This window comes from Lagopus muta, assembly GCF_023343835.1.
Source record: "Lagopus muta isolate bLagMut1 chromosome 35 unlocalized genomic scaffold, bLagMut1 primary SUPER_35_unloc_4, whole genome shotgun sequence".
NCBI lineage: Eukaryota > Metazoa > Chordata > Aves > Galliformes > Phasianidae > Lagopus > Lagopus muta.
In genome coordinates, this window is record NW_026040161.1 from 27,742 (window position 1) to 49,289 (window position 21,548).

The 21,548-nt window shown below is 57.2% G+C and overlaps 2 protein-coding genes and 1 long non-coding RNA gene across 5 annotated transcripts; all 3 read right to left on the reverse strand.

Annotated features, from left to right (window-relative positions):
- Positions 1 to 3: 3 nt before the first annotated feature.
- Positions 4 to 19,431, reverse strand: IPO4 (importin 4). Of its 3 annotated transcripts, XM_048932682.1 has the most exons (29): positions 19,192 to 19,431; positions 19,031 to 19,117; positions 18,206 to 18,287; positions 17,743 to 17,784; positions 16,616 to 16,722; positions 15,805 to 15,870; positions 15,593 to 15,694; positions 14,824 to 14,907; positions 13,686 to 13,836; positions 12,493 to 12,545; positions 10,099 to 10,206; positions 7,426 to 7,570; positions 6,845 to 6,955; positions 5,857 to 5,973; positions 5,047 to 5,149; positions 4,297 to 4,405; positions 4,085 to 4,182; positions 3,919 to 3,996; positions 3,675 to 3,732; positions 2,800 to 2,893; positions 2,337 to 2,497; positions 1,949 to 1,996; positions 1,744 to 1,872; positions 1,452 to 1,657; positions 1,000 to 1,117; positions 552 to 647; positions 351 to 417; positions 145 to 263; positions 4 to 63 (listed from the first exon to the last, which is right to left on the reverse strand). In XM_048932682.1, the coding sequence occupies exons 1-29, from the start codon at positions 19,258 to 19,260 to the stop codon at positions 19 to 21; spliced, it is 2,853 nt and encodes a 950-aa protein (XP_048788639.1). In that variant the 5' UTR covers positions 19,261 to 19,431; the 3' UTR covers positions 4 to 18. The 3 variants fall into 3 exon arrangements, with proteins under 3 accessions (XP_048788639.1, XP_048788640.1, XP_048788641.1); XM_048932683.1 differs by lacking the exon at positions 552 to 647; XM_048932684.1 differs by lacking the exons at positions 4 to 63; positions 145 to 263; positions 351 to 417; positions 552 to 647 and having other exon boundaries at positions 1,002 to 1,117; positions 1,452 to 1,541; positions 1,615 to 1,657.
- A 109-nt stretch (positions 19,432 to 19,540) lies between these two features.
- Positions 19,541 to 20,620, reverse strand: NEDD8 (NEDD8 ubiquitin like modifier). Its single transcript, XM_048932686.1, has 4 exons — positions 20,510 to 20,620; positions 20,349 to 20,396; positions 20,191 to 20,273; positions 19,541 to 19,770 (listed from the first exon to the last, which is right to left on the reverse strand). Exons 1-4 carry the CDS (start codon positions 20,525 to 20,527, stop codon positions 19,662 to 19,664), a joined length of 258 nt encoding a protein of 85 aa, XP_048788643.1. The 5' UTR covers positions 20,528 to 20,620; the 3' UTR covers positions 19,541 to 19,661.
- Positions 20,621 to 20,730: 110 nt separating this feature from the next.
- Positions 20,731 to 21,548, reverse strand: LOC125687522 (uncharacterized). Its single transcript, XR_007374125.1, has 4 exons — positions 21,520 to 21,548; positions 21,365 to 21,429; positions 21,240 to 21,283; positions 20,731 to 20,865 (listed from the first exon to the last, which is right to left on the reverse strand). It is a non-coding gene; the product is annotated as an uncharacterized LOC125687522 (long non-coding RNA).

Here is a 21,548-nt window from a genome sequence, read left to right on the forward strand (position 1 = left end):
GGCTTTGGCTTCATTCTTTTATTGGTCAGGTGTTGGCATCATGGCGGCTGCGTCGTCCAATCCCTGCGAAGGGGGCGGGGTCAGACACTTATAAGGCTGTGGGTCTCTATGGGGGGGCTCTATGGGGCGGGTTGGGGGTCTCACCATGGCCCTCTGCAGCCTCTCCCGCTCGCTATGGGGCAGCCGCTCCATTCCTCGCCCCACTTCTATGGGGCAGCTCCTCCACAGCTCCAGCAGCAGCCCTACAACTGCAGCCTCCAGATCTGTGGGGCCGATATGGGTGCAGAGGGAGGCCTTGTACCGCATAGATCCCCCCCACCCCATAACTCCCACCCCATTGCTGCCCCCACCTTTTTCCATTCTCCCCATCCCGACAGTGCTGCAGACCCGCGGCATTTCCTCAGCGTGGGGGAGGAGCTACAAGAAAGGGGGGCGTGGTCAAAATAAGCCCCGCCCCATTCCGTCCCCATAAAAACACACAGGAGCCCTATAGGGACCCATAGAACACCCATAGACACCCATGTGAGCCTCCAGCGCCCCCTGGCGCCCACCTGCTGTCGCTGCAGCTGCAGCAAATACCCGAAAACGGCGGAATTCTCCTCAAAATCCTCCGTCAGCGGCAGCGCAGGGAGCAGCAGAGACAGCAGCTGGGGGCGGGGACAGCGTCAAGCCACGCCCACTTCCGGTTACGCCATCAAGCGCCCCGCCCATCTCTGGTTATTCCCATCTCGCAGCCCCATTGGTTGTAATCCATAGCCCTCCCCCAGTAAGTCCCGCCCAAGTGGTTCCACATTGGCTACGGCCATTAGTTCCGCCCCGTTCTGCTTCACATACCTGAGGCTCCATTCGGTCCCTCCTTACAGCCCATTGGCTGCAATTCTTTTCCCCCGCCCCTCCAATCCCAAACGCCATCACGCCTCTCAAATCCCTGCATTACACCCATAGGAATCCCAGCCAATCACCTCCCGCCCCATTCCCACCGGAAGTCCCGCCCCTCACTTCCGCATCCGGCAGCGCCCCCTTATGGCGGACCAAAGCCCCGCAGGCGTTGTCCCTCGCCCTGCCCGGCCCCTCCTCCCGCAGCGCTCGGCCAATGGCAGCCAAGCCCGGCCACGCCCTGGGGCGGGGTCAAGGAAAAGGGGTGGAGCTTCGAGTGATTGGGTGGAGAGGGAAAGAAGTGGGGTGAAAGGGGATTGGTTGGCTGATGGGAAGGGGTGGGGCTAATGGAGATAGGGGCGGGTTGAGCAGGAAATGGCTGGGCTTATGGAAAGGGTGGGGCTTGGATGATTGACATTTGACAGAAGACGCGTGGTTAATGAGTGGGCGGAGCTTAGGGGTTGGCTGAATGTAAGGAGGGTTTGTCCATGTGGGTGAAATTGGGCCATTTTGGGCCAATCCAGGGCGCTAATTGGGTAGCATGGGAAGTGGGCGGGGCTTGTCGCCAAGGATACACCCCCAACTGGACCCCATTGGCCGCTAAGCGCCCGATGCTGCAGAGGGCGTTGCTTCGCACTTCCGGATCCGGATCGTGGGCGGAGCTTCTAGCGAGGGCGGGGCCAATCAGAGGGAGCAGCTCTTTGGCCACGCCCTCTTCCAGGTGTACTCCTGCCTCACCCAAGATGGCCGCCGCCCAGGAGCGCTGCGCCACGTCGCCGCTCTGTGACGTCATCGAGGAGGCGGGGTCACAAATACCCAAAGATACCCCTCACCCTCCCCGCAATTTGCATAGCCCCGCCCCCTCACCAGGCAGCCCAACAGGGTTGGCAGGGCTTGGCGGAAGGCATCACTCAAAGTTCCGCCCCCAGGCGAAGCCCCGCCCACCGCCGCCAGCCCCTCCCCGGCCAGTTCCCTCAGCTCTGCTGTGGCTTCCACCTGATTGGACAAAAGCAGAGCGTAGTGGGCGGGGCTAAACCAGAAGCCACGCCTCTGGCTCCGAAGCCCCGCCCACCTCTTCTTCATCATCTTCACTCCCATCTCCATCCTGGAGGCAGCGGACCTGGGAAAACATGGTGGAAATCGGCCCGAAATCCATGAAAATGGCCCAAAAATCAACATGGCCGCCTGCCCTCTTTTAAGCCCCGCCCCCATGGAAGCCCCGCCCACACCCTGAAATCTCGTTGCCCACCCCCGTTCTCCATTAAGCCATGCCCACATTCAAACCCAGTGTCTCTATAGGGCACGTCTGAAGCCACGCCCCCTCCCGGAAGTCTAGATTAGAGAAGCCCCGCCCCCTTTGTAAATCCCCACCCACTCCCGGAAGCTTCTAGATTTAAGCCCCGCCCCTACCGGAAGTGCCCCATTAAACACCCACCCCTTTCGTTAACCCGCCCACTCACCTTGCCGTTGATGACGTCAGCCATCAGGCAGCCAATGGCGTGCAGCAGCTGGGGGCTGGGGGCGGGGCTTAGGCCCTTGCACAGCGCCGTAAGCCCCGCCCTCGCTGGCCCCGCCCCCTTTTCCGCCCTCACCGCCCCCAGCAGCGCCGCCAGCGCCCGGCCTGACCCCAAAAAAGGCCAGAATTCACCCCAAATTCAACCCCACAAAATCCCCCCATAGATCCCAAACTGTGACCCCCACCCCAAATCCCCCCATAGGCCCCATAACTGCGACCCCCACCCCATATCCACCCCATAGACCCCATAACTGTGACGCACACCCCCATGTCCCCCCCATTTCCCCATAGATGCCAATGAGACCCCCCATAACTCACCCTCAACCCCCCCCCCCAAACCCCATAGATCCCATTCAGGCCCCCCCAAACCCCCTTCTCCCATTGCCCCCCCCAGCCCAATATCTCACCCTGCAGCTCTCGGTGCCCCATAGATCTGCCGGCCCCACAGCTCAGCCCCCCCAGTGCCCCATAGGCAGCTGCGCGCACTTCCGGGTGTGGGAACTGCGGGGTGTCACGACAATGTCACAATAGGGGGAGCTGGGACAACACGATGGGGGGCCCTATGGGGTCCCTATGGATCCCTATGGGGTCTCTATGGGGTCCTTATGAGGTCTTTGTGGGGTTTCTGTGGGTCTCTATGGGGTCTCTATGGGTTCCTATGGGTCTTTATGGGACTCTATGACATCTCTAGGGGTCATTAAGTGTCCCTATGGGGTCCTTATGGGGTCCCTATAGGTCTCTATGGGTCTCTGTGGGGTCTCTTAGGATCCCTATGGGGTCTCTGACGGTCCCTATAGGTCTCTATGGGTCCCTATGGTTCCCTGTGGGTCTCTATGGGGTCCCCATAGGTCCCTATGGGTCTCTATGGGTCCCTATGGGACTCTATGACATCTCTATGGGTCTTTATGTGTCCCTATGGGGTCCTTATGGGGTCCCTATAGGTCTCTATGGGTCTCTGTGGGGCCTCTGAGGGTCCCTGTTTCCCTACGGGGTCTCTATGGGTTTCTGTGAGTCTCTATGGGTCCTATGGGTCCCCATGGGGTCTCTATGGGTCCCTATGGGATTCTAGGACACCTCTATGGGTTTTTATAGGGTCCTTATGGGGTCCCTATATGACCCTATAGATCTCTATGGTCCCTATGGGGTCCCTATGTGGTCTCTAGGGATCCCTGTGGGTCCCTATGGAGTCTCTATGGGTCCCTATGGGGTCCTAAGGGGTTTCCGTGGGTCCCCATGGGCTTTATGGATCCCTATGGGATCTATGGGGCAGGGGAGGCCTCACCTCCAGCAGTGGCAGCAGCGCTTCCAGCACAGGGGAGAAATAGGGCTCAAAAGCGGAGCTTTGGGGGGGGAAAAAGAGGGAAAACTGACCAAAAATGCACCAAAAACAGAAAAACGGCCCCAAAAAACCCAAAATGACCCCAAAAAAACCCAAAACGGCCCCAAAAAAACCCAAAATGACCCCAAAAAAACCCAAAATGACCCCAAATAACCTTCCGTGACCCCAAGTGACCCCTCTTGCTTACCCACAATGCTCAGCGACAAGCCCCACCCCCTCGCACGCCGCCTCCACTTCCGCCACGAAGTCTCCGCCCACTTCCACCCTGTGGGCGGGGCCAAAGTAGGTCAAGGGGGCGTGGCCTCGCACAAGCCCGCCCCCCATTGCCACCCCCCCTTAGCCCCGCCCCCTACATCACGTGCTCCTCCTCCTCGCCGTCCATTGGCTCCGCCCCCTCCTCGTCCTCAGCAGCATCAAAGAGAAGGAACGAATCGGAGGCAGACGAGGGCACCTGGGGGTGGGGCCAAAGTCAGGCCACGCCCCCCTTTGCCCATATATGGCGTCCCCTTTGCGCAGCTGTGCTCAGCCTGACTCCGCCCCTTTGCCCATATAAGGCGCAACTCACCGCAGGGGGCGGAGCTTGGAGGCTGTTCAGGAGGAGGGGGAGGAGCTTGGGCAGCATTGGCTCCGCCCCCTCCCGCAGGGCTTCGGCTGTGGCCCCACAGAGCCCAAATCTGGGGGGAGAAAGGGGGAATTTGGGGCAGAAATGGGGGGGGGTCAAAGGTCAGGGTCAAGGGTCAAGGGTCAGGCACATTAGCAATAGGGGGCTTGGGGTCATTTTGGGGTTATTTTGTGTCTTTTGGGGGTCAATTTGGGGTCAATTCAGGTCATATAGGGGCCATTTTGGGGTCATTTGGGGTCAGTTGGCCATTTTTAGGGGGCCATTTGAGGTCATTTGGGTGCCATTTTGGGGTCATTTGAGGTCACTTGGGGGCCATTTTGGGGTCAATTGGTGGCCATTTTTAGGGGGCAATTTTGGGGTCATTTGGGGACACATGGGGGCCATTTTGGGGTCATTTTGTGTCATCTTGGGGTCATTTGGAGGCCATTTTGGGGTCATTTGAGGTCATTTGGGGCCATTTTGGGGTCATTTGGGGTCATTTGGAGGCAATTTTGGGGTCATTTGAGGTCATTTGGGGCTGTTTTGGGGTCAATTGGGGACCATTTTGGGGTCATTTAGGGACATTTAGTGAAATTTAGGGTCATTTTGGGGTCTTTCAGGGCCATTTGGGGTCAATTTTTGACATTTAGGGCCATTTTGGGGTCATTTGGGGTCGGATTGGAGGCATTTGGGGTCGCATTGTGGTCGGCTCACAGCACGCGCCGCTCCTCCGCCTCCCCATTGGCCGCCATTTCCAGCACCGCCTCCAACGCCGCCCCCAAAGCCGCCGGGCCGCAACCCAGCGCCCCCAAAACCTCTGCAAAACAAATTGGGACCCAAAACCCCATGGGTTCACCCCAAAAACCCCATTGGCTTCCCCCCAAATCCCCCAAACTGCCCCAATCCGGCACCAAAACCCCAATAATTCACCCCAAATCCCAATAATTCACCCCAAACCCCACAGATTCAGCCCCATAACCCACGCTGACCCCAAATCCCATTCATTTACCCCCAAACTGCCCCCAAAATCCCCCCCCAAAAGAACCCATTTGCCCCAAATCCCCCAAATTCACCCCAAAACCCCACAGCTTCACCCCCAGACCCCAATAATCCACCCCAAATCCCAATAATTCACCCCAAATCCCACACATTCAGCCCCAAAACCCCACGCTGACCCCAAATACCCCAAAATCCCATTCATTTCCCCCAAATCCCATTCATTTTTACCCCCAAACTGCCCCAATCCAGCACCAAAACCCCAATAATTCACCCCAAATCCCAATAATCCACCCCCAAACCCCACATTGACCCCAAATCCCATTCATTCACCCCCAAATCCCCCAATTCCACCCCCAAACCCCTCCTTCCATACCCACAATCCCACCCCAAACCCCCTTAAAACACCCCCCACATGGCCCCACAACCCGGAGCCCCAAACCTGACCCCAACCCTCCCCCAAAACCCCACTTTTGGCCCCAAAATGACCCCAAAACCCCATAAAATCCCCCCCAAATCCCCCCTCACCCATCGCCTGCAGCCGCACTGAGCGCTGATGGGGGTCTGGGAGCTGCAGCACACGGAGCAGTGCCGCCTCCACGGCGCCCCCTGCTGGGCAAACGGGGAACTGCTCCACAGCGCCGCCTGGTGGATGAAAGATGCCGTTACATCGCAGCGCCACCTGGTGGCCGTTTGTAGGAATTACAATTGGGTGCAATGGGAATGGCGCCACTGCGCCACCTGGTGGCCGCTTGTGGGTATTACAATTGGGTGCAATGGGAATGGAGTCACTGTGCCACCTGGTGGCCGTCTGTAAGAATTACAACTGGGTGCAATGGGAATGGCCGCACAGCGCCGCCTGGTGGATGAAATAATTGCAGCATTGCACCTCATGCAGGGCAAATAGAGAAGTTCTCCACAGCGCCGCCTGGTGGATGAAAGATGCCATTACATCGCTGCGCCACCTGGTGGCCGTTTGTAGGAATTACAATTGGGTGCAATGGGAATGGCGGCACAGCGCCACCTGGTGGATGAAAGACGGGATTACATCGCAGCGCCACCTGGTGGGCATCTGAGAGAACTACAGCTGGGTGCAATGGGAATGGCGCCGCAGCGCCGCCTGGTGGGCAAAGAGGGAAGTGCTCCTAGTGAGTGAATAGGGAATGGCAGCACGGCGCCACCTGGTGGCCGTCTGATAGAATTACAACTGGATGGAATGGGAAAGGCAGCACAGCGCCGCCTGGTGGATGAAATGAGAATTGCACCATTGCACCCCATGCTGGGGAAACAGGGAACTGCTGCACAGCGCCGCCTGGTGGATGAAAGATGCCATTACATCACAGCGCCACCTAATGGTCAAAGAGGGAAGTGCTCATGGTCAATCAATAAGGAATGGCGCCACAGCGCCGCCTGGTGGACAAAGCAGAAACGCCTCCACAGGGGATTTTGGGGAGGGGGATTTTGGGGCAATTTTGGGTCATTTTGGGTCATTTTTGGGGGTGATTTTGGGACTCACCCAACTCGTGCAGGGCGCTGAGCGCCAGCTCCATCTCCTGGGGTCTCCCCCTCTCCAGGACCCCCAGCAGCGCCCCCAAAATCGCCTCCGCTTGGGGGGCCACCGCCGCTCCTACAACAACAGGGGGGCTGCATTGGGGACCCTCCCCCAATTTAAGGACCTCCCCCCCATAATTCACACTGGGGACCCCCACCCAAATTTAGGGAACCCTCTGAGTAATTATGAACCCCCCCCCCTTTTAAGGACACCCCCCCAAACCCATTGACGGACCCCACCCCATATAGAGCCCCCTACCCCAAACCTTGAGACCCCCCCCATATTTACAGACCCCCCCCCCCAAATAGGGCCCCCCTTCCCTTTTTAACCCCCCCCCCCCATAAATTCAGCCTCCCCCCCATAGAGAAACCCCCTCCCCATATTTTCAGACCCCCCCCCATTTAAAGACCCCCCACCCCAAATAAAGCCCCCCTCCCCTTTTAAACCCCCCCTTAGATTCAGCCCCCCCCCCCCATAGAGAAACCCCCCCATATTTAAAGCCCCCCTCCCCCCCCCCCCATTTCCTGCTCTCTGTCGCCCCCTACCGGCCACCGCCAGCAGCTCCCTCAGCACGAACCAATCCCGTGACCCCGGAAGTACTTCCGGCGACCCCGGAAGCGGCTCCAGCGAAACAGGAAGTGCCGCCAACGCGGCTGGAAGCGCCTCCAAAGCCAGCGCCGCCGCCTCGGGCTGCAAAGAGTTTGGGAATTAAAACCAGTACAGACCAGTACAGACAGTACAGACCAGTACAAACAGCTATGGACCACAGAACCCCCCCATGCCCCCCACATCTGCCCCCAAAATCCCATATGGGAGATATGGGGTGGGAACTGGGGGGCAAATTGACCCCAAAACGCCCTGAATTAAACCTAAAATGGCCCCACGTCCCCCCCAAACCCACCCCATATACCCCCATATCCCCCATAAGTCCTCATATCCCCCCGACATCCCCCCCATCCCCCATTTCCCTTATTCCCCCCATATTCCCTCCATATTACCCCCATATCCCCCTCATTTCCCCCTATATCCCCCCATTTCCCCCCACATGCCCCCTTCCCCCCCACATCCCCCCATATTCCCCCCCTATCCCATTTCCCCCCATATCCCCCACATACCCCCCCATGCCCCCCACATCCACATAATTCCCATATCCCCCCCAAATCCCCCCCCAAACCCACCCCATATCCTCCATCCCCCATTTCCTTTATTCCCCCCATATCCCCTCCATATTTCCCCCCATATCCCCCCATACCCACCCCATATCCCCCGTATCCCCCCATATCCCCATTTCCCTCCCATATTCCCCTCATACCCCCACATCCCATAATTCCTCCCCTTTCTCCCCCATATCCGCCCCATTTCCCCCAATATCCCCCAATATCCACCCATATCCCCCCTAATTCCCCATATCCCCCTCAAATCCCCCCATATCCCCCCCATATCCCTCCATATTTCCCCATATCCCCCATATACCCCCATTTCCCCCCCCATTTCCCCCCATATCTCCCCATATTCCCCATATCCCCCCATACCCCCCCATATCCGCCATAATTCCCCATATCCCCCATATACCCCGATTTCCCCCCCCATTTGCCCCCCATATCCCCCATATTTCCCCATATCCCCCCCAAATCCCCCCATATTCCCCCATATCCCCCCCATATCCCCCATCCCCCCCCCTGCCCCACATCCCCCCCATACCTGCATGCTCTCCCCCAATGCTCCTCAATGCAGCAGCGGCCGCCCCCCTCACGGCCCCATGGGGGTCCCTCAATCCCCCCCTCAGCGCCCCCAAAACGGCCCCCATGTACCTGAAAGACCCCCCCCAAAAAAAATAAAAGCAATTCAACCCAAAATCGCCAACATTGGACCCAAATCTGCCCCAAAATTCAAACCCCAAACGACCCCAAAACCCCTCAAATCCCCCCCAAGAAACACCTCCAAAATCCCCCCCAAAAAAAAACCCAAAATCCCCCCCCCAAAATACCCATAAATCCCCCAAAACCCCCCCAAATTGCCCAAAATCCCCCATTTTCCCCCCAAATCCCCCCAAACCCCCTCAAAATCCCTATTTTCCCCCAAATGGCCCCAAATTCCCCCTTTTTCCCCCCCAAATCCCCCATTTTCACCCAAATCCCCCAAAAATCCCCCCAAAAAACCCTAAAAATTACCCCAAAATCCCCTTTTTCCCCAAAGTCCCCCTTTTCCACCCAAAACCCACCTGAAATTCACCCCAAATCCCCCCCCAAAATCCCTCAATTCACCCCCATTAAACAACCCCAATCCCCCCCAAACCCCCTTAAAATCTCCCCAAAAACCCCCCAAAATCCCCATTTTTTCCCCAAATGGCCCCAAATTCCCCTTTTTTCCCCCCCAAATTCCCCCATTTGCCCCCAAAACCCCCCCCAATCTTACCCAAAGCCCCCCTAAAATCCCCCCAAACTCCCCAAAATCCCCCCCAAAAACCCCTACAAATTACGCCCAAATCCCCCTTTTCCCCCAAATGGCCCAAAATCCCCTTTTTCCCCCCAAATATCCCCATTTTCCACCCAAAACCCACCTGAAATTCACCCCAAACCCCCCCCAAAATCCCTAAAAATCCCCCCAAAATCCCCATTTTCCCCCCAAAATCCCCCCCAATTTTAACCCAAATCCCCCCCCAAATCCCTCACATTCACCCCCAAAATCCCCCCTACAAACCACCCTAAAAACCCCCAAATCCCCCCAAAAACCCCTAAAAACCCCCCAAAATCCCCATTTTCCCCCAAATGGCCCAAAATTCCCCTTTTTCCCCCCCAAATCCCCCATTTTTCCCCCAAAATCCCCCCCAATCCCTCACATTCACCCCCATTAAACACCCCCAAATCCCCCCAAACCCCCTTAAAATCCCCCAAAAACCCCTAAAAACAACCCAAATTCCCCATTTTTCCCCAAATGGCCCAAAATCCCCCCTTTTCCCCCCAAAATCCCCCCCAAAAATTCCCCCAAACCCCCCAAATCCCCCATTTTCACCCCAAAATCCTTTTTCCCCCAAAATGGCCCAAAATCCCCCATTTTCAACCCCAAATCCACCCCATTTCCCCCCCCAAATCCCTCACATTCACCCCCAAAATCGCCATTTTCCCCCCTTTTCCCCAAAATCCCCCCAAACCCCCCAAAATCCCCCTTTTCCCCCAAATGGCCCAAAATCCCCTTTTTCCCCCATTTCCCCCCCTCACCGTTTTCTCAGTGCTGCCCACAGCCGTCGGCCGCAGCCCCAAAGCCAGCAGGGCTCCTTTTCTGCCCCACGGCGCCGCGCTGCCCAGCAGAGCCTCCAAACGGGGAACCTGAGCCCCAAATCCACATTTTTAGCCCAGAATCCCAACATTCAGCCCCAAAACCCCATTTTTAACCCAAAAAATCCCCATTTTCACACCCAAAAATCCACATTTTTAGCCCCAAAAGCCCCATTTTCAGACCAAAAAACCCCCATTCAGACCCAAAATCCCAATATTTAAGTCCAAAATCCCCATTTTCAGACCCAAAATCCCCATTTTTAGCCCCAAAATCCCCATTTATAGCCTCAAAATCTCCATTTTCAGACCCCAAATCCCAACATTCAGCCTCAAAATCCCCATTTATAGCCCTAAAATCCCCATTTTTAGACCCCAAATGCCAATATTTAAGTCCAAACTCCCCAGTTTTGGACCCAAAATCCCCATTTTGAGCCCCAAAATCCCCACTTTTACCCCCAAATCCCCATTTTTAGACCCCAAATCCCCACATTCAGCCCCAAAATCCCCATTTTTAACCCAAAAATCCCAATTTTCAGACCCCAAATCCCAATTTTAGACCCAAAATCCGCGATTTTTAGCCCCAAAAGCCCCATTTTCAGACCAAAAAACCCCCCATTCAGACCCAAAATCCCAATATTTAAGTTTAAAATCCCCATTTTCAGCCCCCAAATCCCCATTTTCAGACCCAAAATCCACATTTTTAGACCCCAAATCCCAATATTTAAAGCCCAAAGTCCCATCTTTAGCCCAAAAATCCATTTTCAGACCCAAAATCCCCATTATTAGTCCCAAAATCCCCATTTTCAGTTCCCAAAGTCCCATGTTTAGACCCAAAGTCCATTTAAGACCCAAAATCCCCCTTTTCAGCCCCAAATCCCCACATTTTGCCCCAAAATCCCCAATTTCAGACCCCAAATTCCCATTTTTAGACCCAAAATCCCCATTTCAAGACCCAAAATCGCCATTTTTAGCCCCAAAATCCCCTTTTTTGGCCTCCAAAATCCCATTTTTACCCAAAAATCAACATTTTTACCCCCAAATCCCCATTTTTTAGCCCCAAAATTCCCCTTTTTTGCCCCAAAATCCCCTATGAACTCCATAACAGCCTCAAATTCCCCTTTTTTCCCCCAATTTCCCCCCATTTTTCCCTCCAAAATTCCCTTCTTTTCCTCCTTTTCACCCCATTTTTCCCCCCTTTTCCCCATTTTTCCCCCAAATTCCCCCTTTTTTCCCCAAAAAATTCCCATTTTCCCCCCTTTTTCCCCCTTTTTCCCCAAAATCCCCCATTTTTCCCCCATTTTCCCCCCAAATTCCCCAATTTCCCCCTTTTCCTCCAATTCCCCCCCTTTTTTCCCCCCAAAATTCCCTTCTTTTCCCCAATTTCCCCCATTTTTCCTCCCTTTTTTCCCTTCTTTTCCCCCTTTTCCCCATTTTTCCCCCCAAAAATTCCCAATTTTCCCCTTTTTCCCCCTTTTTTCCCCCAATTTCCCCCCCATTTTCCTCCAATTTCCCCCCAATTTCCCCTTTTTACCCAAATTCCCCCCATTTTCCCCCCAAAATTCCCTTTTCCCCCCCATTTTTCCCCCCTTTTCCCCCCAATTTCCCCCTTTTTTCCCCCCTTTTTCACCACAAAATCCCCCTTTTACCCAAATTCCCCCAAATTCCCCCATTTTTCCCCCAATTTCCCCCATTTTTCCCCTTTTCCCCCAAATTCCCCCCTTTTTCCCCCTTTTTCCCCCAAAATCCCCCTTTTTTAGCCCCCAAATTCCCCATTTTTCCCTTTCCCCCCCTTTTCCCCCCAATTTTCCCCCATTTTTCCCCCAAATTCCCCCCATTTTTCCCCCTTTTTACCCAAAATTCCCCTTTTTCCCACCAATTTCCCACATTTTTCCCCCAAATTCCCCATTTTTTCCCCTTTTTCACCTCAATTTCCCCCTTTTTACCCAAATTCCCCCCTTTTTCCCCCAATTTCCCCCCCAAAATTCCCTTTCCCCCCCCCCCTTTTTCCCCCCTTTTCCCCCATTTTTCCCCATTTTTCCCCTTTTACCCCAAATCCCCCTTTTTTAGCCCCCAAATTCCCATTTTTCCCCCAATTTCCCCTTTTCCCCCCAATTTCCCCCCATTTTTCCCCCAATTCCCCCCCTTTTTCCCCATTTTTCCCCCTTTTTACCCAAAATTCTCCTTTTTTAGCCCCCAAATTCCCCTTTTTTCCCCCAATTTCCCCCCTTTTCCCCCCTTTAACCCAAATTCCCCTTTTTTCCCCCCTTTTTCCCCCCAATTTTCCCCCAATTCCCCCCATTTTTCCCCAATTTCCCCCATTTTCCCCCCCAAATTCACCATTTCCCTCAGCAGCTTCTCAGCTGGGATCCCCAGCGCCAGGCGTTCAGCACCTGCAGACCCAAAAAGGCCACAATTCAGCCCAAAATTCGGCCCCAAGGGACCCAAAAATGGCCAAAATTCACCCAGAAATGAGAAGAAAAGAAGAAAAATGAGCCAAAAATGGGGAAATTTGGGCCAAAAAGGGGGGGAAATGAGCCAAAAATGGGGGATTTTGGCCCAAAAATGGGGGAAAATGAGCCAAAAATGGGGAAATTGGACCCAAATGAAGGGGGAAAAATGACCCAAAAATGGGGAAATTGGACCCAAAAAAGGAGGAGAAAATGGCCCAAAAATGGGGGGGAAAAAATGACCCAAAAATGGGGAAAATTGGGCCAAAAAAGGGGGATTTTGACCCAAAATGAGGGGGAAAAAAGGAGCAAAAAATGGAGAAATTGGACCCAAAAAAGAAGGAGAAAATGACCCAAAAATGGGGGGAATTTGAGCCAAAAATGAGGGGGAAAAATGACCTAAAAATGGGGAAATTTGAGCCAAAATGAAGGGGAAAAAATGGCCCAAAAATGGGGAAATTGCACCCAAAAATGAGGGGGGGAAAATGACCCAAAAATGGGGAAAATTGGAGCCAAAAATGGGGGATTTTGACCCAAAATGAAGGGGGAAAAATGACCCAAAAATGGGGGATTTTGACCCAATTTTGGGGGGAAAAATGGCAGAAATGGGGCAAATTGGGGTAAAATCAGCCATGATGGCTAAAAATGGCCATTTTTGGACACAGGATTGGGGGAAAAATGGTGAAATTGGTGCAAATTGGGGGTTTTGTAACCAAAAATGGGCATTTTTTACTGCGAGATTGGGGGAAAAAGGGCAAAAAATGGTAAAAGCAGGAAATGGAGAGGAAAATTGAGAAAAATGGGGTTTTTTGGGGGTCAAAAATGGGGGAAAAAGCAGCAAAAATGGTAAAATTGGAGGTGATTGAAGGGAAGGTTGGCAAAAATGCTCATTTTTGAACCAGAATTTGGGGTGAAATGGGGAAAAATGGAGGAGGGGAGGAAAGGAGAAAAGGTTGGAAAAAGGGCCCAAAAATGGGGCGAAAAACAGCAAAATTGGGTGAAAAACAGCACAGAAATGTCAGTTTTGTGCCCTGCTTTGGTTCCATGGGGGTTTTGGGGTGAAAGGAGGCCATTTTGGCTCACCTGAGCGGCGCAATGGCGGACGCTGCCCCCGTCCTCCCCCCCCCGGCCCCCAAAGTTCGGCGTCTTCGGGATCCGGGGGGCAGCAGGAGGGGGGGGAGCAGAGCAGGGAGAGCAGGGAGCTGAGCAGAGCGGGCAGGAAGGGCAGCAGGGCCTGGGGGGAAATGGAGGGTGAGCCCATGGGAATGTCCCACAATGCACTGCGAGCACACACAATGCCCCACAATCCCATGGGAATCCCCCACAATGCACTGCGAGCACACACAATGCCCCACAATCCCCCACAATCCCATGGGAATGCCCCACAATGCATTGCGAGCACCCACAATGCCCCACAATCCCCTGTAATCCCCCACAATCCCATGGGAATCCCCCACAATGCACTGCGAGCACCCACAATGCCCCACAATCCCCTGTAATCCCCCACAATCCCATGGGAATCACCCACAATGCACTGGGAGCACCCACAATGCCCCACAATCCCTTACAATCCCATGGGAATCCCCCACAATGCACTGGGAGCACCCACAATCCCCCGCAGTCCCCATAATCCCCCACAATCCCTGTAACCGCCAGAATCCCCCCATAATCCTCCACAATCCCTCATAATCTCCCACAATCCCCCAGAGTCCCCCATAATCCCCCACAATTCCCCACAGTCCCCCACAATCCCCTGCAATCCCCCACAGTCCCCCACAATCCCCCATAATCCCCCACAATCCCATGGAATCCCCCACAATGCCTGTGAGCACCCACAATGCCCTCCAGTCCCCTGTAATCCCCCACAATCCCCCATAATCCCCCAAAGTCCCCCATAATCCCCCACAATGCCCCCCAGACACCTGTAATCCCCCACAATCCCCCACAATCGCCTGTAATCCCCCACAATCCCCTGTAATCCCCCACAATCCGTTGCAATCCCCCACAATCCCCCATAATCCACCATAATCCCCCACAATCCCATGGGAATCCCCCACAATGCACTGGGAGCACCCACAATGCCCCACGCCATCCTTTATAATCCCCCACAATCCCCTGTAAGCACCCATAATGCCCCACAATCCCCCAGAGTCCCCCATAATCCCCCACATTCCCCTGCAATCCCCCACAATCCCCCGCAATCCCCCACAATCCCACTCACCTTTGGCCGCTCCTGGGCCAGGAATCCCAGCACCGCCAGCGCCCGCGCTCTCACCGCCTGGCCCCGCCCATCGGCTCCGCCCACCTGAAAAAACACCACCCCTCATTGGCCAGTTGACAAAGAGGGGGCGGAGCTTAGCCACAAGGCCACGCCTCCTTTCTATTTGCCCCTTTTGCACCCTGTCCCTTTTCCCCATAATTGGCAGCACAGCCCGCCCCTTCCTTAAGCCCTGCCTCCTGATTGGCCTATCAAGAAAGGCGGAGCTCAACGAAGCCACGCCCCCTCTGCTGTCACACCAATAAGGGGGCGTGGTTACTCGCATTGGCCCCGCCCTTTCACCATAAAAGGGCCTGGCAATGTGCTCCGCCCACTCTCACAGCTTCTCCTCCTGTACCATATATGGGCAAGGGGGGGCGGGGGGGGCGTGGCTCCTGCATACCCATAAAAGGTCATCATTGGCTCCGCCCCCCCACCATATATGGGGCAAAGGGAGGGGGAGGCAGGGCTGAAGTTTGCCCTATGGCTCCACCCCCTCTGCCATATATGGGCAAAGGAGGGTCCATCAACCGGTGAAGGGGCGGGGCTTCATCCCTAACCCCGCCCCCATCCCCATAAAAGGGCATCGCTTCGCACTGCGCCTCCGCCCCCACTACCATATATGGGCAAAGCAGGGGGGCGGAGCTTCACGCGGTCCTACACAGGGAGCCGGGCAGCGGTTTCTCATTGGCTGCTCCCCTCCCATTGGCCCCGCCCCCCTTTTGCCCCTCACCTGCAGGCAGAGGTCAAGCACAGGTCGGAGGTCAGAGGTCACGGCTTTGGGGTCGGCGGCCACCAGTTCATCCAGCACCTCCAAAGCGTCGGCGCCCAGCTCCTGAATGACCCAAAATGGCCCAAATTTCACCCAAAACGGCCACGAAAGGGGGGGGGGGGGGGGGGGGGGGAGGCAGAGCAAAATCGGGTTTTTTCGCCCCAAATCCTCACCTCGTCGGCGTCGATCAGAGCCCTGAGGGCCCTCAGGACGGCGGGGAGCAGCGAACGCAGCAAATCCTGCCCCCAAAGCACCAAGAATCACCACCCCAAAAACCCCAAAATCGACCCAATTCCACCCAAAAATCCCCCCAAAAAACGCCGTTTTTCCAGCACCGAAACGGGGCGAAAAAGGCGATTTTGGGACCTTTGGAATCAACAGGGAAACCCAAGCCCCCCCCCCCCCCCAACCCCCTCATTTTGGGGCTAAAAACAGCGATTTTGGGCAAGCTGGACTTTCCTGTATCAAAGCCCCCCCCCCAAATCCCAGCTCTTATTTTGGGCTGAAAAAACCTCAATTTTAGGCAACCCAAAGGCCTGGTTTTTATAGGGACCCCCCCCCATTTCAGCCCCCCAACCCCCATTTCAACCCCCCCATTTTGGCCCTAAAAGCCCCCATTTCAGCCCCCCCCCAACCCCCATTTCAAACCCCCCCCCCCTCCCATTTTGCCCCCCATTTCGACCCTAAAAGCCCCCATTTCAACCCCCCCCCCCAACTCCCATTTCAACCCCCCCCCTCCACTTCAGCCCATTTCGGCCCTAAAAGCCCCCATTTCAACCCCCCCCCCTTTTCAGCCCACCCCCAACCCCCATTTCAACCCTAAAAGCCCCCATTTCAGCCCCCCAACCCCCATTTCAACCCCCCCCCCACCATTTCAGCCCCCCATTTCGGCCCTAAAAGCCCCCATTTCAGCCCCCCCCCCCCATTTCAGCCCCCCCCCTCAATTTTGGGGTCAAACCCCCCCCACTTTGGGGTCACTCTCACCGTTTGCGTCCCCCCCACAGCGGCCGCCAGCCCCCCGATGGCCTTCAAGGCGTAGGAGATGCTATGGGGGGGGGTCCCGGCTTGCAGCCCCCCGAGGCAAAGCTCCGCTATGGGGCGGCAGTGGGAGGTCAGAAATGGGGGGGGGTCTTCGAGGGCTGCGCTCAGCACTTGGAGGGCGCGCTGTGGGGTGGGGGGGGGGGGGATGGGGGGGGTGGTTATGGACCCCCATATGGGGAATATGGGGGGTCCTGGGGGGAGGGGGGGGGTCAGGGAACCCCATGGGGGGGAATATGGGGGGCCTGAGGGGGTGAGGGACCCCTATAGGAAGAATATGGGGGGCCTGGGGGGGGTTCTGAGGGGGTCAGGGAACCCCATAAAGGGAATATGGGGGTCCTGGGGGGGTCTTGGGGGTTTAAGGACCCCCATAGGGGAAATATGGGGGGGTTACAGCCCCCCTTTTGGGTAACAGTGGGGCCTGGGGGGGTCCTGGGGGAGTCAGGGACCCCCATATTGGGGAGGAAATGGGGGTCTTGGAGGGGGGGTGAAAGACCCCCATAGGGGGAATATGGGGGTCCTGGAGGGGGGTTTTGGGGGGGGGGGGTGTCAGGAACCCCATGGGGGGGAATAGGGGGGAAATGGGGGTCCTGGAAGGGGGTTTAGGATCCCTAATAGGGGTAATATGGGAGTCTGGGGGGGTCCTGGGGGGTGAAAGACCCCCATAGGGGGAAGAGGGGGGGGCCTGGGGGGGTCAGGGACCCCCATAGAGGGTAATGGGGGACGTGAGGGGGGGGGTCCTGGGGGGAGGTCAGGACCCCCATAGGGCGATATTGGGGGAGAAATGGGGGTCCTGGGGGTCAATGGGGCGCAGTGGGGGTTATTATGGGATGGGGGTGGCACTCACCTCCTGCCGCTGGGGGTCCCGCGCCGCTTCCTGCACCCAGCGCCCCATTGCGCCCCACTCCTCTGCCCCCCCCCGGCGCAGCAGCAGCGCCCCCAAGTGGGAGAGGGAGGGCAGCACCGAGCGGCTGGGAAACGGGGCGGAAAAAGGGGAAATTGGGCAAAAAAAGGGGGAATTTGGGGGGGGGGGGGGGGGGGGGGGGGGGGGGGGATGGGGGGGGACGACTCACTCTGTTTCCTTCTCCAGAGCTTCAGCCAATAGGGATGGGAGCCTGAGGGAAGGGGGCGGGGCAAAGCTTAGCACCGCCCTTTTGTCTGAATACCCTCAGAAGCCCCGCCTCTTTCTCTAGGCCACGCCCACAACACAGCTGTCAATCATACTCCTCCATGAAGCCCCGCCCACCCCAATCCACTTAATCCCGCCCTCTTCTTTAGCCCCTCCCACTACACTCCACACTTACTCCTATTGGTCCATACTAGCCACGCCCCCCCCTTCATGCACACCTGGGGGGGTGCTTAGCCCCACCCACAATCTGCTGCAGCCAATCAATGGAGCCCCACACAAAGCCCCGCCCCATTTCATTCAGTACCCGCCCACTTCTTGGCCACACCCACCATCCACAGCATCCAATCCCCCCCCTTACCGAAGCCCCACCCTCATCGTCAGCCCCTCCCACCGGAAGTCCCGCCCACCTGAGCCTGAGTTCCGGATCCAGGCGCCGCCATCTTCCCCTGAGAGGCGGCGGCGGAGCAGAACGGCGGCCAGCTGGCGCACCTGGGAATGATGGGATGGCAGGAGGGGGGCATTAATGGGATGGCAGAAAGAAGGCATTATGGGATGGCCAAGGGGAAGGGAAGGGGGGGGCATTATGGGATGGCAGGAGGGGACTATTATGGGATGGCAGGAAGGTGGGGGGCATTATAGGATGGCAGGAGTGGGAGTATTATGGGATGGCAAGGAGGGGGTGCATTATGGGATGGCAGAAAGAAGGCATTATGGGATGGCCAGGGAGAAGGGGGGGCATTATAGGATGGCAGCAGGGGGGTATTATGGGATGGCCGGGGGAGGACAGGTGTGGCAAAGGAGTGTGGAGTTGTTAAGGAATAGTAATGAGACCTATTATGGGATGGCAAGCGGGGTATTACTATGGGATGTACAGAGATGGGGGGGAGCCCATATGAGGCCTATGAGCGGCTATGGGGGTCCCGCTGTGCAGCTATGGGAGGCATTATGGGATGGCAGGGTGCGGTGAGAGCCGTTGGAGGCCGATGAGGGGGGTTATTATGGGATGGCGGAACGGTTACGGGGGACGTGAGGGGCTTATTACGGGGGGGAGGGGGATCTTTTGAGGGCCGCGGTTGCTACTGGGGTCATTATGGGATGGCAGCACGGCTACGGGGCCGCATTAAGGGCCAGGGAAAAGCAAAGATAGAGAGAGATCGCTATGGCGTGTTATAATGGGATGGGGGCTTCCCTACAGCGGTCAATATGGCGGCCTGGGGGGGGGCTGGGCTCACCTGCGGCCGCGCGGCGCCCACCACGATGTCCGCGAGGCGCTGAGGGGTGCGGGGATCGGCGAAGGCCTCCCGGAGCCGGGCGGTGGCCTGAAGGGAAGGAAGGGAGGTGGAATGGAGGTCAGCAGGGCCACGCGAGCCCGCGGCCGCCCGCCGGCCGTTACCTGCTGTATCACGGCGTTATCCGGTTCCAGGAGCTGCTCCAGCACCGCGCGCAGCTCGGGGGCCGCCATTTTGGAAAGAGGGCGCTTCAGGACAAAGCGGACGTTATGAAGCCGAGCGTCACGCGCAGCGGCGAATGCTGAGACGCGATTGGCTCGGCTAAGCGGAAGTGGCGCTGAGGTGGTTCCTTCTTAAAGGGGCAACGGCAACCACACAGCCGTGGCCCCACCCGCGTCTTAAATGGGCAACGGCATTAAGCGCCATCGCGCAGTTTCGAGTGCCGCCATCAGCGCGGCTGCTCGGCCTCCCCCAAAACCCTCCCCCCAGTGACGTCATCAACGACACCACCCGTGACATCACACAGACGCTTTAATTCGTTGGGGTACATGCAAACATGGGGACTTGGAAAAGGGTGGAAAAGGGCGTCAGTATGGGCGGGATCGTCGACGCGGGCGGAGGGCGGGGCCTGCCGTTAGCCCCGCCCCTCGCCCTGCCTGGCCCCGCCCCCTCGCAGGGCTAGCACCAGGTGCAGCACGGAGCCGCCCTGGATCTTGTAGTCGGCCGCCGTCTTCTCGTCGTTCCTTGAAGGGGCGGAGCCAAGAGGTGGGGGCGGGGCCTCTCAGGCAAGCCACGCCCCCTCCGCATCCCCTTTCTGCTCCAATCCGAATTTCAACTGCAAGCCTAAACCAGCTGCACCCGTACCACCCCAAAACCGACACCTAATGGCGACGCTGCCACTTTAAGACTCCACCACCCCCAGCTGCTCCCCCCCTCCCGCACCCCTACGAAACCCTCAAGCCACGCCCACCCCGCCTTCAAACCACGCCCATCGCCGACCGCCACGCCCCGCCCACTTTCCACCCGTGCCGTAGGAGCCACGCTGAGGCCACGCCCCCTGTCACCCCGCCCACCATCCCTCGAAGCCCCCGCCCCCCGCCAATCAACGCGCCCTATTTCCGCCCTACGCCCCGCCCACTCCGCCCCGAGCCCCTGCCCTTTACATCTGCTTCCCGCTGTAGATGAGCCGCTGCTGCTGGGGCGGGATCCCTTCCTTCTCCTCCACGCGCTCCTTGATGCGCTCCACCTGCGCAGAGCATTATTATGGGATGGAGGGACCCCCACCTCCCCACCCGCCCCCCGCAGACCCCCGGTGCCGCACTTTGTCGGTGGGTTCGATGTCGATCTCGATCTCTTTCCCGGTCAGCGTCTGGGGAAAAAAAGGGGGAGGGACTTAAGGAGGCCACGCCCCCCCACCCCCCCCAACCCGGCACGCGCCCACCGCAACGCCGCCATCCCATAATATCCCCCACAATGCCGCACCTTTACTTTGATCAGCATCGTGCCTCTGTGTGCCCGGCGCGCCGGAAGCGGAAGTGCGCTTAAGCCACGCCCCCCTCCTTCCTCACCCACCCCGCTGCACGCCGCTTCCGGCTCTACGCGCAGGGCATGCTGGGAGTTGGAGTCCTGGCACGCTATGAAGCGGCGCTCGACCAATCAGCGCTTGGCCCCGCCCCTTCGGGACGAACCATTGCCAGCGGGGCGCGGGGGGGGGGGGGGGGGGGGGGGGGGGAAACGGGGCCGATTTTGGGGTGAAAGAAGGGAATTTTGGGTGAAAGGGAAGAGAAAAAAAAGCGGCTCTCACCGGGGGGGGGGCGGCGGTGGGGGGCACCGCGGGTCTGCAGGGATAATTAAGGAATTAAGGCTTAACTGCGCGCTAATTATCTCCTATTTGGCTGCCAGGAGTAAACCCCACCTAAGGGTTATTTATCCGGCTTCATCATCTCATCATTAACACCTAATTAGCATCCCCAATTAACATCCGCTATGTGTTACCCTTCACTCGCTCCCCCATTAATTAAAACATATTAATATTCCCCTTAATTAACGACCGATCCTCCCATGTGAAAGTGAGGACGGGTCCCTAATTAACCCGCACTAATTAACCCCGTGGAGCACCAAAGAACAGAAGCGTGGAGGAGCTAATTACCCGCAGCTAATTAACCCCTGATTGAACCCCAAACCCGCTCTCTAATTACCCATAATTCATTACCTTCCTCTGCGCATCCCTCTCCTCCTCTGATTCGCTGAGGAATTCTGCCAGGGGGCGGGGCCACGAATGGGCGGGGCTTGGTGACGTAGCCCCGCCCACCGAGCCCGCAAGCCCCGCCCACTCACCCAATGGCTGCACGCGGAGGGGGCGGAGCTGGCGGCGCGGTGGGCGTGGCTTGGGCAGGGCGGGGCTGAAGAGGGAAAGGGGCGGGGCTTCATTGAAGGGGCGGGGCTTAAATACAGGGTTGATGGGGCTGGTTTGAGGTGAGGCGGCCACTCACCGCTCTGATTGGCCCTTCTGGCGGTGGGC